Below are 15,350 nucleotides of genomic sequence, written 5' to 3'. Positions count from 1 at the left end.
TGGGATTGAATTAGTGCCAAGACGATTTCGGCATCGAGGATGGACTGAGGGAATACAAACAAGCTGAGGGAAAAACACACAAAGCCTTGAGGTTTAACTTTTGATAAGCCCCCCCTAACACTGCAATCAAAACATCTGCTATCTTAAAACAAGTGACATTGTAATCCCGAAGGACAAAGCCTAAATCTCTCGCGCTCTCTTGTAGGAGTGATGAGAGAAGGATAAAAAGAGAGATGGCTATTCAAAAGGGAAACTTGATTAAACTGCAATGCTGCCTTGCTCCAAACCTCACTCACTAAACCTCAATAACTACACACTTCTGACGGATGCTCTTCAATCCACATGCAAAAAAAAAAAAAAAGAAAACACACATATATAGCATGCCAACAACAGTCTCCGGTTGCAATGCCCATGGTTTTATTGTTTGGACAGTTTACAGTGTCCACTGATGTGATCAGTTACGTGATCAATACGAGACCTAAGCATGAGGCTACCTCTTGGTTTTTCTCCCCGAGGCCAAAACAGAAGGACTTTGATGGCCAGTAGGGTCTCTAATAAAGTTTAGTGCTCTCCATGCTAAGAGTGGAGTAACTCAATCTCCCAATGCTGCTTACCTCTTCGCTAAAGGCCTGTGACATACAGGCTGGAAGCTTGTTTACAGAACTAATTAAGTCAAAGCTGTTATATATTAAAATGGCCAGGGCATTTTTAAGAGGCAGCAGTAATGAAAACAGAGTGGCAAAAAAATGCTTCACTAACTTGCCCCTGACTCTCTTTTATCTACTTTTGCTGCTTGGACATCACCACACCGGCTATCTGGAGGAACTAGGTTAAGGGAGAGACACTATGTACCGCTTCAAACGACTTACTCTTGGATAAACAATTTTGCACGTGATCAAACTTATTTGAAGTATAAGAGCGATCTCTTGTTTGTTCTCCGTTGGTGTTCTGTCTGAAAAGTGCAGCCAGCAGTGGCCGATGGGCAGACGAACAGATGGTCTGAACATGGGACTCTTTTGTTTAATTGTGGATGTGGCTTTTCTCTTTCTTTTTTTTCTTTTTTTTTATCAGGGCGGATCATCTGTGGCTCATTTGGCCAAGGGAGACTCTGACTAACTGGGCTCTACAAGAAAAGGACTTTACTTGTATCTCTGTTCAAGTGTTTGAAATGGATATTTAGAAGCATGTTCACATACACACTCAACCCTCTCCACCCTCTCCTCTCTCAAAACTATGCATTAAGGGGAATTTTCAGGTATCATTTCCCTTTAACTTTGTGATGAAAGCAAGGGCCTCTAAAAGTGAGACGCATTAGGGCTGTGCCCTTATGCTCATTGAGCATAAGTAAAGCACCCTCCATGATATGAGTAATACTAGCCTCTCAGTGGTGTGTAAGGTACTTGATTTTAGAGTGTTTTCTAGACAGAGTGTTGTGCTCTGTGCTTCTCTGTAGTGAAGTGTAATATGGCATCATTTTTTTCCTTCAGTCGACTGTCCACAGTGGAAGTGAAAGGTCCAGACTAGTGGCTCCTCAAGAACATGTTAACAGTATGGCCTTTCTCTTGCAAAGAGCCCTTGAAAGAGTCATTTTGATGTCATAGCAGTAAATCTGGTTGTTGTGCCAAATGCCTTTTTTAAAACCAGAAGTTTTTATAAGGACAAACTGTGTTATGTAGCGGTTTGCTGCCCTGTATAATACCGTAAGAGAAACTGCTTTTTAGAAGGAAAGAAAAAATAGTGTCTTGTGTGAGGAGTGCGTAAAGGTGATGGAGGAACCATTTATTTTGAGAGAGAGTTTGAAGAGGTAAATGAGAGGATGGGGAGTTGTCAGTTGGAGGAGGAGGTGTTGAATGGAGAGGGATGAGCCTGACCCAGTGGGGGGAACGTTCACTTCACACAGGCCGCCATGCAGGCTCGCAGCCTTGACCACTGCCAGCCCCCAGCCCGGGGGTCGCCCTGCGCTGTCTGGTTATGTCCAGTATCTTGCAGCCTGGGTGGTCTCAGTATCTTCTATAGGACTCACTCACACAAGCATGCACAGTCAGGATGATCATGTCTGGGATGAGGTGCATAAATTCAAAAGCAAGATAAACTAGTGGGAATAACTATGAGTAAAAATGAAGACAATGCCACCCACACTGCACAATGACATTTCAGAGGCTGCTGTGCTGTGTGAAAGCATGCCACGTTGCCCTTGTGGGACCGAGTTGTTTCAGAGGCATTTACCAGCCTCTTTCATGTCCCCCACCTCCAGGCTCTTCTCCATCAACAGGACTCATTAGCTGTTGTTACTTTCCCCCCTTTTTTTGTTCATTAAGATGTGCTAATTATTCTCCTCCATATTTTAAAGCCCTCACGATTACCAACAGGCAATTAACATTTGATGAGAGTGACGAATGTTACTTTGACACAAAAAATTAAAGATAAAAAGACAAGCACTATACAAAAAAAAAATACCATAGAAGATGAGAGGGGGATGCTAACAGAAGTTAGCAATGATATTTACTTTAATGTCTAATTTTATTGATCTGTGCCATAATAGATCCAGACATTTGGCTCATGTTGACAGCAGCGGCGCAATAATTACATTGAAGATCGGGAAGTGTTGTAGTAATCAGCACACAAGAAGAGAAAGTGAGAGGTGTAAACAGGAACATATTCACTGACCTGGATCTGCTGCTGGAGGAGGTTGATCTTGTGCTGCTGCTGCAGAAGCTGCTGCTGTTGTCTTGCAATCTGGTTGAAATAAACAAAACCAAAAAAGATTCAGTAAATTAAATCATTCCTGATTAATCAAACACATATTAAATGGACACATGAGAGGAGGAGGAACTAAAACGGTTTAATAGTTTTGTTCCAGTACCAGAGATGGTTGAGAAAGTGGGTTGAGATAGACGGTACAATAAAGGATGGCATAAAAAAAATATAGGAAAGAAGGAGGCAAATTGGTGAAGCAGAAAAATACAATTATTCCTCTTGTCTCACAAAATATATTCTTCTCACTAAATTGCTGCAAAAAATTTTCTTAATGAACATGAATCAAAATCAGAGGTAAAGGAGAATGAACGATGATGAAAGCGGTTACAAGCGAGATAACTACTGTAGCACGAGCGGCGTGTTGGCGAGTGACAGAGGTCCCTGCCACCCCCGAGTGACGAGCCGCCACGCCGCAATCCCCTCTTCATCCCAGCGGTCCCCTCTTTCTACATGCACCACTTCATTGAGCGTGACAACCTAGTTTTAAGTGTCATTTAATTTTCATTTTTAAATATAATTACAAAGTGTTCACTGTAAGATATCGGTCGTCTGCAAATGTGTCAAGATTAATTTGTGCTGGCTTCCTCACGAGTGTCAACAGTTAATTACTGTGTTGTATCTTGATGGCTTGATGACATTCTAGCTCTCAGCGGGCTCTCTCGCTCTCCCTCTCTCTCTCCCTCCCCCCTTCTCTCTTCATTTTATTAATATTCTTCTATTTCAAAATAAGATCAAATAATAAAATGTCCTCTATCACTGTTCATTTGTGCTGCAATGTCCACAAAGCCCCGCACACAGCCGAGTGTAGTTTGCAAATGAACATCATTGATTGGGAAAAAAAATCAATACTGTTAATGTATTATTAGTGTACTATGTCCAAATGCATCACTCCAAGGTATATGGTCTATCTCTTCATTTAACACAGGAGGCTCTGAGAGTGTGCTGAGAAAACTCTGAGTGAACTCCTTGCTGATAATTGACTCATAGCCATTAGGGTGGCTGGTGATAATAAAAGTGTCGCCCGTGTGGATAGTTTGTGTCCTTATTTCTTCCCCGACATTAACACACTTCATGGCCTCTGCTAATTTGCTGATTTGTACAATATGGCTCATTGGCCTGATTTGTGCTGCAAATCTAATGCCAGGCTTGTTCTAATAGGAGTCGATTTATAAGATATAGAGGGACTTCCATGTTTAATATAACGTTTAATTCACACATTCCGTTGCATTTGTTAGTACAAGTCATAATAACATTTTTCCTACCACGCAGCATAAATGTGGGCGAGAGAGCATGACCGAAATATCTGAGGCAATATAGAATATCACATCTCCAAATTCATAGTGAGGTTTTATTGGCATATTTCAGCCATGAAAGTTAATATGACATAATTTTTTTTTTCTCTCTTCTTTTTTCCAAATGTATTTAATGGGGTTTATTATAGGGATGAAAGGGGGATATAGAGTAAACACGTTTAAAAGGGACATAGGAGACGGGTGTTTGAAATAGAAAGAAAGAAAAGGAAAGCAAGAAAGAGAATACATGTGGTTAGAAAATCTATTTGCTGAGGGGAGAAAACCTCACAAAGACAGATAGTGTGAAAGCGAGCAGTTACCTGCTCCTGCTGCTGACGAGCTAACTCCATTTGCTGCCTCTGTTTCTCCATCTGTGAAGCAGCGAGTTTCTTCTGTTCGTCGTGGGCAGCCAGAAGCTGCTCTCGCAGGCTGATCAGCTGGGTGATCATCGTGGAGAGCTGGTGCTCCTTTTCTGCCAGGCTCTCTGGAGTCCCTGGTGAGGGGGGAGAGGGAGGGAGAGCACAGCGTCAGGAGCAGAAAAACTGAACATAAACTATGAAGGCTGATTCGCAAATATATATAGGCCTATATATGGGCATGTGTTTTGGATACCTGCTGGAAAAAAGTGCACAAAAAGTTTCACAGTGGGCCATGGCTAAAGAAGCAGGGTGTAGATGTTATAAGAGCCTGCAGAAGACCTTGGTAATTGTATAGTGCTGAATATAGACAAGTGACTATGCTGCACCCAACAGTCCCTATATTATGCTTTTGTACTGAACACAATACGTAGTACAAAGAAAACCACACAGGCAGCAAGCAACTGCAGTGAAGTCACTTAAAAGTATTAAGGTCACATACAGTCTGGAGCCGGCTATTTTACTGTAGCTGGTGGTCACAGCTTTCATTGTTCCCAACACATAGACAAAGTGCTGCAGGGAGCTGTCAAACCGAGGTGGCAGCTTATGTCAGACTACCGGGGGTGAATATAAAGAAAGTGTTGAGAGTCAGTATTTGCACTGGCCTCCGAACTGCACAATTCTTCATTATATGACCAGTCCAGCAGCACATTAGAGGAGGAGCTGCAGCTTTTACTGAAAGAAACAGGCAAACCTGTGAAAAAAACAAACAACCGACACCGTAACCTCTGGTGTTTACACAACGACGATCTTCAGTAAAGAGATTTGTATCATAATCAACACTGAACAACTCACTCTTTATTTTATTATATGTGTAGTTACCTTAAAAAAGAAATGCAATGACAGAGCAATAGACTTACTTCTCTGTCTACAGTCACATGTCCACACTGTGTGTGATAGAGAGAGCAGCTGCACTGCTCTCTCCCTCCGCCTAATCAATGCTAAGTGATCCTACCATTGACTTACACAGCCAACATAATTGCCAGTGAGAGGCTAGACAGTAACTCACTCTCCTCCCACTGCACTCCTGTGTGACAAGCTGATCGGGGGAACATACAAGAAAAGAGATGGGAAAACCGACAGAAGCAACAGAGAGAGAGATAGTGAGACAGAGAGAGAGAGAGAGAGGGAGAGAGGGAGAGAAGGATAAAAGCCCAGAGATCCAGATAACAGTACAGTGAAGTCTGGCCGGGGGCCAGCGAGAGCTGAATTCTTTCCTGGGTGTCTTCCTCTCGTCTCTGGCCACATCTGTCTTGAGTTTCTCCGAGAGCTCCCATGGGCCCTCTCCACTCAAACTATTTTAATTTGACTAAACACCTGATTTATTTTATCTCTCCGATGAGGAAAGCCGTTTGTCTTAATAGGGCCTGTCAACCTCCAGATCCCATTCAGGGCAATTTACTGGCACGCTTGTCTGAACCTCGGTTCGCCTCACTCTGCCTCCGCTGCCTGCTGCAATGGAAGAGAGCTGCAATTCTCCATTTATCCTCCTAACGAAAAAAAAGCACCTAAAAGCAGCTATTCATTGGCCCTGCGTGCAGTTTCCAAGGCCTGAATTGACTTCTTATTCACCCGACTACACTTGTTGTGAATGGCTTATCTGTAAAATTGATACAATCAGCACCAATTTTATTAACCTTTGGCTGTGTCCATGAAGGAGCTGCCTTTACAGATACATCAGTCGTTGTCACAATAAATCCTGGCTATCAATACTGTAGTGGAAAGAAGGGAGGGACGAAAGACAGAAAGAAACAAAGAAGGACAGGAAAAGACAGAGGAATAGAGAAAGGACAAAAAAGAAAGAAAACCATCATCCAGGTGAGGATGGGGACCAGGATGGAGTAGCTTTGACTTGGGAACCAAATATCTATAGTGAGTGCATCGGTCTCAGTCTGTCTTATTGTGTAAAAATATATAAGAATGGCAAAATTGTCTGGAATATACAGGATATATATTTTATTTATGTCAATGTGCATGAATGTGCAGGGGGACTGGGCCCACTGAAGGGTCTGGTGGTCCAGTCTCAGTGTGGAGAGCTCACTTCTGCCTGGACACCAGAAGAATACTAACAGAGGGCCCATTGTTTTGATGCTGAGCTGGATTGTGGGAAGTCAGAGCTGCCCCCTGCACTACAGTCTGGACCTCCCCTCTATACTAATTTTGATCATAATTATTGAACATTTTAGTTTTGCCTTTTTTTTAAAGAAATTATCAGATTTGTGCAGAAAAAACATTGAAACACAACTTTTGGCATCCCCATATCTAAACATGGAAACGTGGAGGAAGAGTTTCACCTCCGAGACATATACGCAGCTTAGTAGAAAATCAAACTCATGTGTTTTTTGTTGGCTGGTTAGTGTAAAAAATCTCTTTCTTCCTGTTTTAAATTATGGATCAGCTTTAAAATCCAGATAAAACTTTTATTGGGTGGTGCAGAAGAGGAGAGTCGTGGTCTGTGTCTAACCAGCCCGCTGACAAAAGAGGCCGTTTCCTGCATATTGCATGGCTTTTAACAGCAGTGGGGCTGGGGTCTGCCCGTTAACATGTCTCCTCACATTGCGCTTCCGACGGCAGACAGACAGCCCAGAGATGCCTTGGCGCTACATAAACTGGCCCAGACCCTAACATGTTGTGACATCCTCCTGTTAGACGACTGAGGCTCAGTAGGACAATACCGGCCCGACAGAGGAGGAAGAAGATCCCAGGAGTGAGTGGTCAAGCTGTGCTGGCGCTCTTCTTGTTTTTCTCGCAGGCCGCCGCCGTGTGAACTTCAGATATGTGAAAATCGACAAATACTGTAGGAGGAGACGATGGTAAAGCGGCGTTGTTCAATTTCAGCCCATTCAGCATTCACCTTTTGAGATTCCTGCCTCTTTTAAACGTCACAAAGTAGGGCAGAAAACATCAACGGGTGACTAAATAAATGATAAGAGGAAAACAAGCAGAGCCACGGTTGCTTGGGGAGGGATGGGGGTATTTGAGCCTTGGGGTCTTTGGATAAAAGGCACTTTGTAGGGGTGCGATTTGTTCTGTCCAATACCCACATCTCCCTCTCTCTTGGCTCCCTCCTCTCTGCTCTAATCAAGCAGTCTCTAATTTGGGTTCCAAGTCCAGTACCGGGGAAAAAGAAGGAGGCTTGTTACTTTGAAGAGTCCCGAGTGAATAACACAGATAAAAGATTCAGGCACAAAAAAAGAAGAAAAGCGAGGGAGGGTGAGGGTGAAAAGGGGGAAAATCACAAGGCACCCTATTCTCTCCCCTTCCTTTGGTTAGGACAGCTGAGCCATTATGACCAGATCTGAATTGAGTTTTTTAGCGCCAGAAGACTGGAATTTCTTTGTCTCTCTATCAGTCAGCCATTGTGGATGCTTCCATATGCTGCGAGCCCATCCTAAGTAAATTAGGACTTGTCTAAATGCTACGATTGTACCAAGCTGTATCCACACACACAGTGCACATAGCTTGAATGCCTTGCGTGCTGAGGCTCTTTCTCTCCGCTCTCTCCTAAAGTGTGTGTGAATGTGGACACGAGTGTGTACAGATGTGTGTTGCACGCTGCTCCAATCGATAAAAGGTACATGCCTCTGAGTAAATGCACACGTGTGTGAACTCTGCGGTCATCTGACCCTTTGTCCATTCTTTCAGTGGGAAACACAAAGAGCCAATTGAGTAGCAGCTAATAGCATCTATTGGTACCTTCTTTGGTGGTGAAAATCTTTTCTGCTTGCAGACCTTTCTCCAAAAACCATGAAAATGCTTCCACAAAAGCATGAATCGCACGCCGGTGCTTTGTACCAAATTCGTTTTTTGTGATACTGAACGTGACTGAAACATTTTATCCTTTGGTGAGAAAAAAATATGTCGTATTGAGGATCTGCACTGGCAGCAAACCAAGCTGGAGTAACTCAAACTATAGCTTTATGATATCCCTTTGCTTTTAACTGCTTGTTCATCAATGCCACGCAGCCATATGTGTTTCCAGTAATATGGTGTTAACATGTCTCCATGTCCTGCAACCAAGACAATATGAACAGCAGCTGCTTTACCTGGCGTGCTGCCTCTGCCATGATATAAAAGCTGTTAATCTTGCCAATAAAACCCCATTAACAAGCATGAGCAATGACTCACATTGCGCACATGTCATCCACTGGCAGCGGTGACTCTCAGTCCCTAAGCTTTTCTATATGTAATGGATAGATCTCACTGAGAAACTCACCACCACCTTTAAGTAAAAGTCGGATCCTCTCAAAAATGTTAAAACCACTCTAACATATGTTCTTGAGACTTTAAACGGCTATTTACTTTTCGGAAATGCTAATGGAAGTCTGGTGTTATAAGCCTCTTATGGTGTATCTATAAGTCTGCACTCGTGTGTGTGTGTGCATATATACTGTATTTGAGTTTTGACAGATGTGATTATAATCATTTTAATGGCTCAGCAAATGATTTTTTTTTTTCAAATAAATACTCTGATTGGCATGTGGAGAGGTTATTAATAAAAGCACACTTCATCTGCTGTGGTTCTGCTGTTCATGCTGAACACCGATGGAGACTAATATTTTGATGATAGAGGAAGCTTCACTCTTCAGTATAATTATGCTAATGTAAAAAGCTCCAGCACTTCACTGTCTGTCCGTGACACGGGACAAGGTACTTCATCAAAGCCAAGATAGAGGCTCGACCCTCACAGATAACTCCACAGGGAATGCCACTGACCCTGAAATTCACACTGAAGGCGAAAAAATAACTCAACACAGAAACTTTACTTCTGTTCTTTCAATAAGTGAACTCGTCATTCTTCTACTCTGTTATACAGTGCGACAAACCAGAAATCCTGTCACCACGGAGAGCGTTGCATGTGTGTGCATGGCAGAATATAGCAAAGATCATTACAAGAGAACAAAGATTGCCTCCATTCCACTTTATTCATCTCCCATGGCCTTTATGATGATGAGTCTGACCCCTGTCCCCTTAAATTATAAAAAGCATACACAGTTTTCAAGGCCCCTATCGTACAAAAGGTGCGAAGCCTGTGAGACAGTGATCAAGGCAACAGCTTACTGTCTGCAAAACCTTGGAAGTGAATTAGGAGCTAGATGTTATCTCATTCTTTTCACAGCACATTTATTCATCGGCCTTATCTATACAGCTGATAATTAAAGCATAGCATACCTGTTTCCTTAGACTGTGCAAAAGGGGATCTTTCAAAAGACTCGGAGACCGTTGTCTCTGATGGATAAATGTTTCAACGGTGTCAGTGTTTTGTCTGGGTTTAATCCAGATCACAAGTGATGGACTGAAAAAGCTGCACAGGAAGCAAAGAGAGCTGAGACCAGTGTAGGTATTCACAAAGTAACATACAAGAACACCTACTTTAGTTCTCAAGCTGTCAAGTCGTTGACACACACTGACATCTATCTAGTGCGTCTTTAGTAATAAGGCGCTGTACCATCAAGACTTCGCTTTTGTTACAGAAACAGTGTACTAGAAATCTGTCCTGCTACAGTTTTTTCTGTGTGAAACTGTTTCTGACACTATTTATACAACCAGAAGTTAAAAAAAAAAAGCTGCACATGAAATATACAAAATAAGAATAAATATAGTTTTAATGATGCACTTAAGAAAAAGTAACAGTGTTGTTGAGCACCCACCTTCAGAAAAGGAATAAGATCTAGAAAAATTGTGAAAGTCTGAAAACGTCTTGTTTCCATTCTTGCAGGGTCAGGGATCATCCCTAAAATCCAAATACTGGTTCACATCTATAGTATAGTGCTAATGTAGAGCAGGCCTTCAGCAGGTTTCCATAACAGTGGTACAGTTTGCTTTGCTGAGAGAAAGTTGATAAATATTTTTGCGTATGTTCCCCTATAATAAATGAAATATGTGTTTTTTTTGTCAGCTGCATAAATGTTTTACATTCTCTGCAGATGAAGACAGGATTGATATTCTTGTTGACGTGAAACGTATTATACAACTTTAAAAGTCATTAGTTAAACCAGGACAAACCGCTGGAATATAATTCACAACAGAAACAGAGAGAATTCTGCACCTATCACACACACTCACTCTCTTACACACACACACTCAACACATTCCCAAACACACATACACAAACACTCGAGCACAGCACTTCCTTCTTTACCTCCATTGCCACAAGCTAAATTCCTCAATTCATTAGAGGAGAAAAACACACAGTCCAACACTCTCATACATTCATCTGGCAAATGTGGCCTGAGGAATAATGATTTACTGTGGCTCATATTTCACCTGAGTGCACAGGGCAAACAGTTGACTGAAGTGTTGTGGAGAAAATGCTAACTGAGGCATTTTTTTTTGACTGGAGCAACTGGACAGATAGTGTTTTGTGCTGTTTGTGTGTGAATGTTTTTGTACGTTTGGGTAAATATAATAAACATAATATTCATATACAGTATGTTGTGAAAACACACAGGCCATTTGAAATCAACCGCTAACACAAAATACTTGTTTTTTCTAAAGCGACAGACAGTAGTCGGTGTCACCGGGCGGGAACGTACGTGTGTGCGCACAGATACAGCGCTGTATACAATCTCACAAAAGCCTCGCTTTATGGAAGCCATTAAGAATAAAGTTAAAAAATTTAAAGTGAATAATCGTGTTTTGAAGCTAACCCCGTGTGGCTGAACAATATGGGCTCTGTGTTCACACAGTGGAGTCCTTTCTGTCTGTGCAGGAGTGAAGCCAGCACAGGTAGGGCCAGCATCAAATCAGTCTCAGCTGCCGCCCTGCCTCGCCCTGTGTTCTCCTCCTAAAGAGCTTCCACTTATCTGCCTGCCACAGGACTGTCTGTGTGCACCCAACCACTGTCATGTGGACACCATTCTCAAATTGATTGTGACAGTGCAAGAGTCCTGATTTTTCTGCTTCAGAATTCAAGCAGCCGTTTCAACGCTGGTGTAATGTCGAGCTTCTTTTTTTTCCTTCTTCTTCTTATTTATATTTATTTATATATTTTTTTAAACCAAATTCCAAGAGAATGAATACAGCTTGTGTTCCAATTTAGTAACTACTGTACATATTTTCCTCCAGTTTGAGTAAATGCTTGAGTATTTTTCTCTCTCTCTCTCTCTCTCTCTCTCTCTCTCTCTCTCTCTCTCCTCCTTCTTCTCCTTCTTCTTCCCCCAACGGGGGGCTGGGAGACTGGCACTCAGCAGGGAAACTTAAACAGCTCTGTTGAGTATGAGGCTCAAAGACCCTGCACACAGCAAGCATGCAACACAGAGCAACCTTATCTACCATAGGACACTGTGTGTGCTATATTTGTATACATTTCACACAATGTATAGCCTATGTGTGGATATACATACATCCATACTGTATATACACTCTGCAATTATGTATGGGATTATAAGTATTTCAAGTCATATGATGAAAGGGGGGGGGGGCTTCATGTTTTTTTTGTTTTTTTTTTAAGGAAAAGAAAAATCTCTGAGCTGTATAATTATAAATGTCGAGTCAAGTATCCACGTCAAAAATTGTTTTCTCTCTCTCTCTCCCTCCCTCCAGCACTCCTCCTACCACCTTGCCTCCTATTATCTGCTACTTTCTGTGGTTTGGAGCCCTTCCAGCTGGCCTCCCTTTCTTGCTCTGTGGTTTTGTTCGGGAGATTTCATCTCTCTCCTCATCGTTCCTGCAGATTGACAGCTAAGCTCAGGTATGAAAACAAACAGCTCTGGAATTGACTGGTGAAAAGAAATCCGCCACTAATGCTCCTTCACAAACTCTCCTTCTTTTTTCTCTGCCCCTGTTGATGCCTAAGCCCTCGCAGCTTACAAGAAAAAGGTGGTAGAGATTTGAAATCATTAACTCTTAATAACACCGTTCTACATGTCTGACTTAAGGAGCGCTTGCCTCTGCTGGATTATCGCTCCTGTTGTCAACCAACACTCAAACCCCGAAAAAATGTTTTAACCTTCGGAAACGGCACATTATATACAGCCAAACACCCTCCTGACAATAAGGTATAATTATAGATGTGTCATCTGTAAGAAGTGCATGCTTGGCTGGGTGAGCAGACTTTGAAAAGCAAATCTCTGATGTTGTCGATACAATTGTTCTGTTTTGTTTGTTTACTGTACGTGCGTGTTCACCTCGGCAGGATAAAGTATTCGGGGCATGTTCCGACAGAGCGGCAGTAGAAGAATGTCTCTCTCTCTCTTCATGGGTGAGCCCTCGGGTCAGATTCTGTCACACTTATTGTTTTGCATTTTTATTTGATTTGTAAGAGCGAGTCAGAAATTATTTCCTCACCAGTCAGATTCCAGCACTGTGCCTCTACAGTAACACCACGGCTCATCTCTCAAGGTTTTGATGGAACATTGTCAAAAGGTAGCCTACAGAGGTGCTGTGTATAATTGGTTAAAGAATTGGTGAGCGATCGGCACAGAATATACAAGGCCACGCTGCCAGTCCTGCACTGTAGTCTCTCTGTGTCTGAATGTTTGTCTTTATACTCTACTTTCTTTTTTATCCATTTGAAACCTACAGGCATGTTTGCCTTGTGTGCTGATTTTAACCTAACAATTAATGGAACCTCTGATTCCTCATAACACTTTAGATCTTAATCATAAGGTGTTTTCTGCTTGGTACCTTTGTTTGTGTTTTAATTAAGTGGACCTTGTGCGTCTCCAACCCTGGGCTTCTTTTTAATTGCCTGTATTTACATCAGGCAGACATCAAACGCAGAGAGAGAGACATTTGTAAGGGGGAGCACAAAGCAGCCCTTTGAAATGTCTACAGTCATATGAAATGGCATGCTAATTAAAAATCTAAGGCTGCCACTGTGATAGGAGAAGCATTTATATTGGTAACTGTGGTGTATAGACTGTCTCCATAACTCATCAACAGACAGAGGCCATAGTGTTTATTATCAGACTCCCTACCTGTTTACAAACCACCAAGTAACCTTCCAGTTCCCATTCATCAGAAGAAATGCCCTGCCTGTAATTTAACAGACCAGCTTTCAAAAGGCTAAATCATTTTAAACATTTTACCCAGTGCACTTTGATCTACAGTGGCATACAGTATACTAGGGCAGGTACAATGAATCTAGTTTACCAAGCGGTGATTTATCCTTCAGTTCATTAAGGTTATTGCCAATGAATATACTTATTAGAACATTCAACAGCCTTTTCCCCCCCTTTCCCCTTGCAAGTGGAGAAAGTGTAATTCAATAATTAAAACCAAACGCTAGTTTTATTTATGTGTGTCACACATGTTTTGGGAAAAGAAACAATTAAGCAAATGATCAAAATCACCTGCACAGCAGTAAAACGAGCTTTCTTTATAGGTCAGTGAAAACCATGCATGAAATGATCTTTTTTAAAAAAGCATTTCAGCACTTTATTGGGAATGCACTAAATTCATATTGTTGACGAGGTTTTTGGAAGAAATAAAAACAAGAGAGAAGTTGTCTGATAAAATAATCTTGGAGGGAGAGCACAGGATCCAGTGACAGCCCGGTGTTATCATCCAGCTGGTATATTGTGCTTCCCTGTGCTGTATAAACACGCCAGCTCTCAGTAACAGTCAGTGCTAAGGACTGAGCAGCAGCAGCCCGGCCCATCCGCGGCCCACCTTCATGCTGTCATAAACAGAGATTTTTTGGGGGAGTGCGGAGTTGCGCTCTGCCGTGCAGCACTTGATACGCGGCGCAGGGCGTTCACTGTTAGAGTCAAGACATTCCACTCGAACACAGGCGCACCGAGGAGACGACTCCGCATCATCTCCCTCTCCGTACGCCCCCCCCCTCTCTCTTACTCTTACTCTCATGCTCTGTTTACATCGAGCACGCTTTGGGTTCAGCAATTACCAGAGCGGCATGAACGCACCGCATGTGCCAGCCGCACACATGAGTCGCTGGGCTCAGGGCCGTCTGAAGGGACAACAACAATAAACTGCTGACAAGCTCGGAGCGCCTCCGAATGGGTCTAAATGGGCTGGAATTTCGAAGACAGCAGTTTGGACAGAGTTGGGCATTCCAACAAAAGATAAGGGAGGAGAGAAATGAATGAGGAGGGCAGCCAAAGGCCTTTGTTTTATTTCGCAGTACAAGGCTGTTTCTGAGATTATACAGTACATAGATTATGTATGTCTGATAGGAATGAGGGACTTGTTAACACGGCTTAAAGTGGTGTTTGTGTTGTAAATCTGCTCGGTTTTATGCAATGGTTGTCGTCCTACCTTTTACTTCTGCCAAAAGTTCACTGGTGTTGAGCCTCTCCATCTTCTCCTTCCAGTCTTTAGAAAGAAGTTTCTCCATGCATGAGGATTCTGCACAAACGATATATAACAACATATGGATGAGCAAATTATCTTCGAGTGCTTTTTTTAATAGTGAAATCATCTGTATGGATTTTGTTTTTTGTTTTTTTTAAGTGCTGCGAATGTTGTGAATCTCTATGTCTGTTCGCTTTAATTTAAAGAAAGATGATATCAGATGAAAGAGTGCTGTTTTATTTGATGGTAGTGCACGGCAAACATTCAAAGAGACTTGGTCTGTCAGTTGGGAGATGAGCTAAGGGTGGAGTGAGAAAGGGAAGCGGCATTGTGGGGGATAGCATAAGGGCAGAGACACGCATTAAGTGGGAGGCAAAGAGTGAGACTGGGTACGTCCGAGCGTTCACAGAGCTGCCAATGATGAAAACAATTAACATTTGTCCAGCAGACAATGAATCAGAGGAGGAATGGCTGCAATCTGCCATGCTGTCGCTGGGGTAGCTGATAAAGAACACACTGGGCCAGCCGACCCAGGCCTCCACCATCCCTGCGCCGCTTAGGGGTCAGCCTGTTCCCATCAAACACCAGCAGCATGAGAAGGAGCCTCCACCCCTCCACCTTGAGCTAC

General features: G+C 42.6%; 1 protein-coding gene across 13 annotated transcripts in view; it reads right to left on the bottom strand.

The window, feature by feature from the left end:
* sox6 (SRY-box transcription factor 6) overlaps nt 1-15,350 on the bottom strand; it is a 133,116-nt gene that overhangs the window by 50,890 nt on the left and 66,876 nt on the right. For all 13 annotated transcript variants that reach the window (XM_085760226.1, XM_085760253.1, XM_085760272.1 and 10 more), the window contains 3 exons: nt 14,687-14,776; nt 4,370-4,542; nt 2,668-2,736 (listed from right to left, as the gene is read on the bottom strand). In XM_085760226.1, the coding sequence (XP_085616352.1) occupies nt 2,668-2,736; nt 4,370-4,542; nt 14,687-14,776 (332 nt within the window). The remainder of the gene's footprint in view (nt 1-2,667; nt 2,737-4,369; nt 4,543-14,686; nt 14,777-15,350) is intronic.

The sequence above is a fragment of the Trachurus japonicus genome, chromosome 3 (assembly GCF_045865225.1).
Source record: "Trachurus japonicus isolate A0001 chromosome 3, Traja_1.0".
Taxonomy (NCBI): domain Eukaryota; kingdom Metazoa; phylum Chordata; class Actinopteri; order Carangiformes; family Carangidae; genus Trachurus; species Trachurus japonicus.
This window is presented reverse-complemented; position numbering and strand designations above follow the sequence as displayed.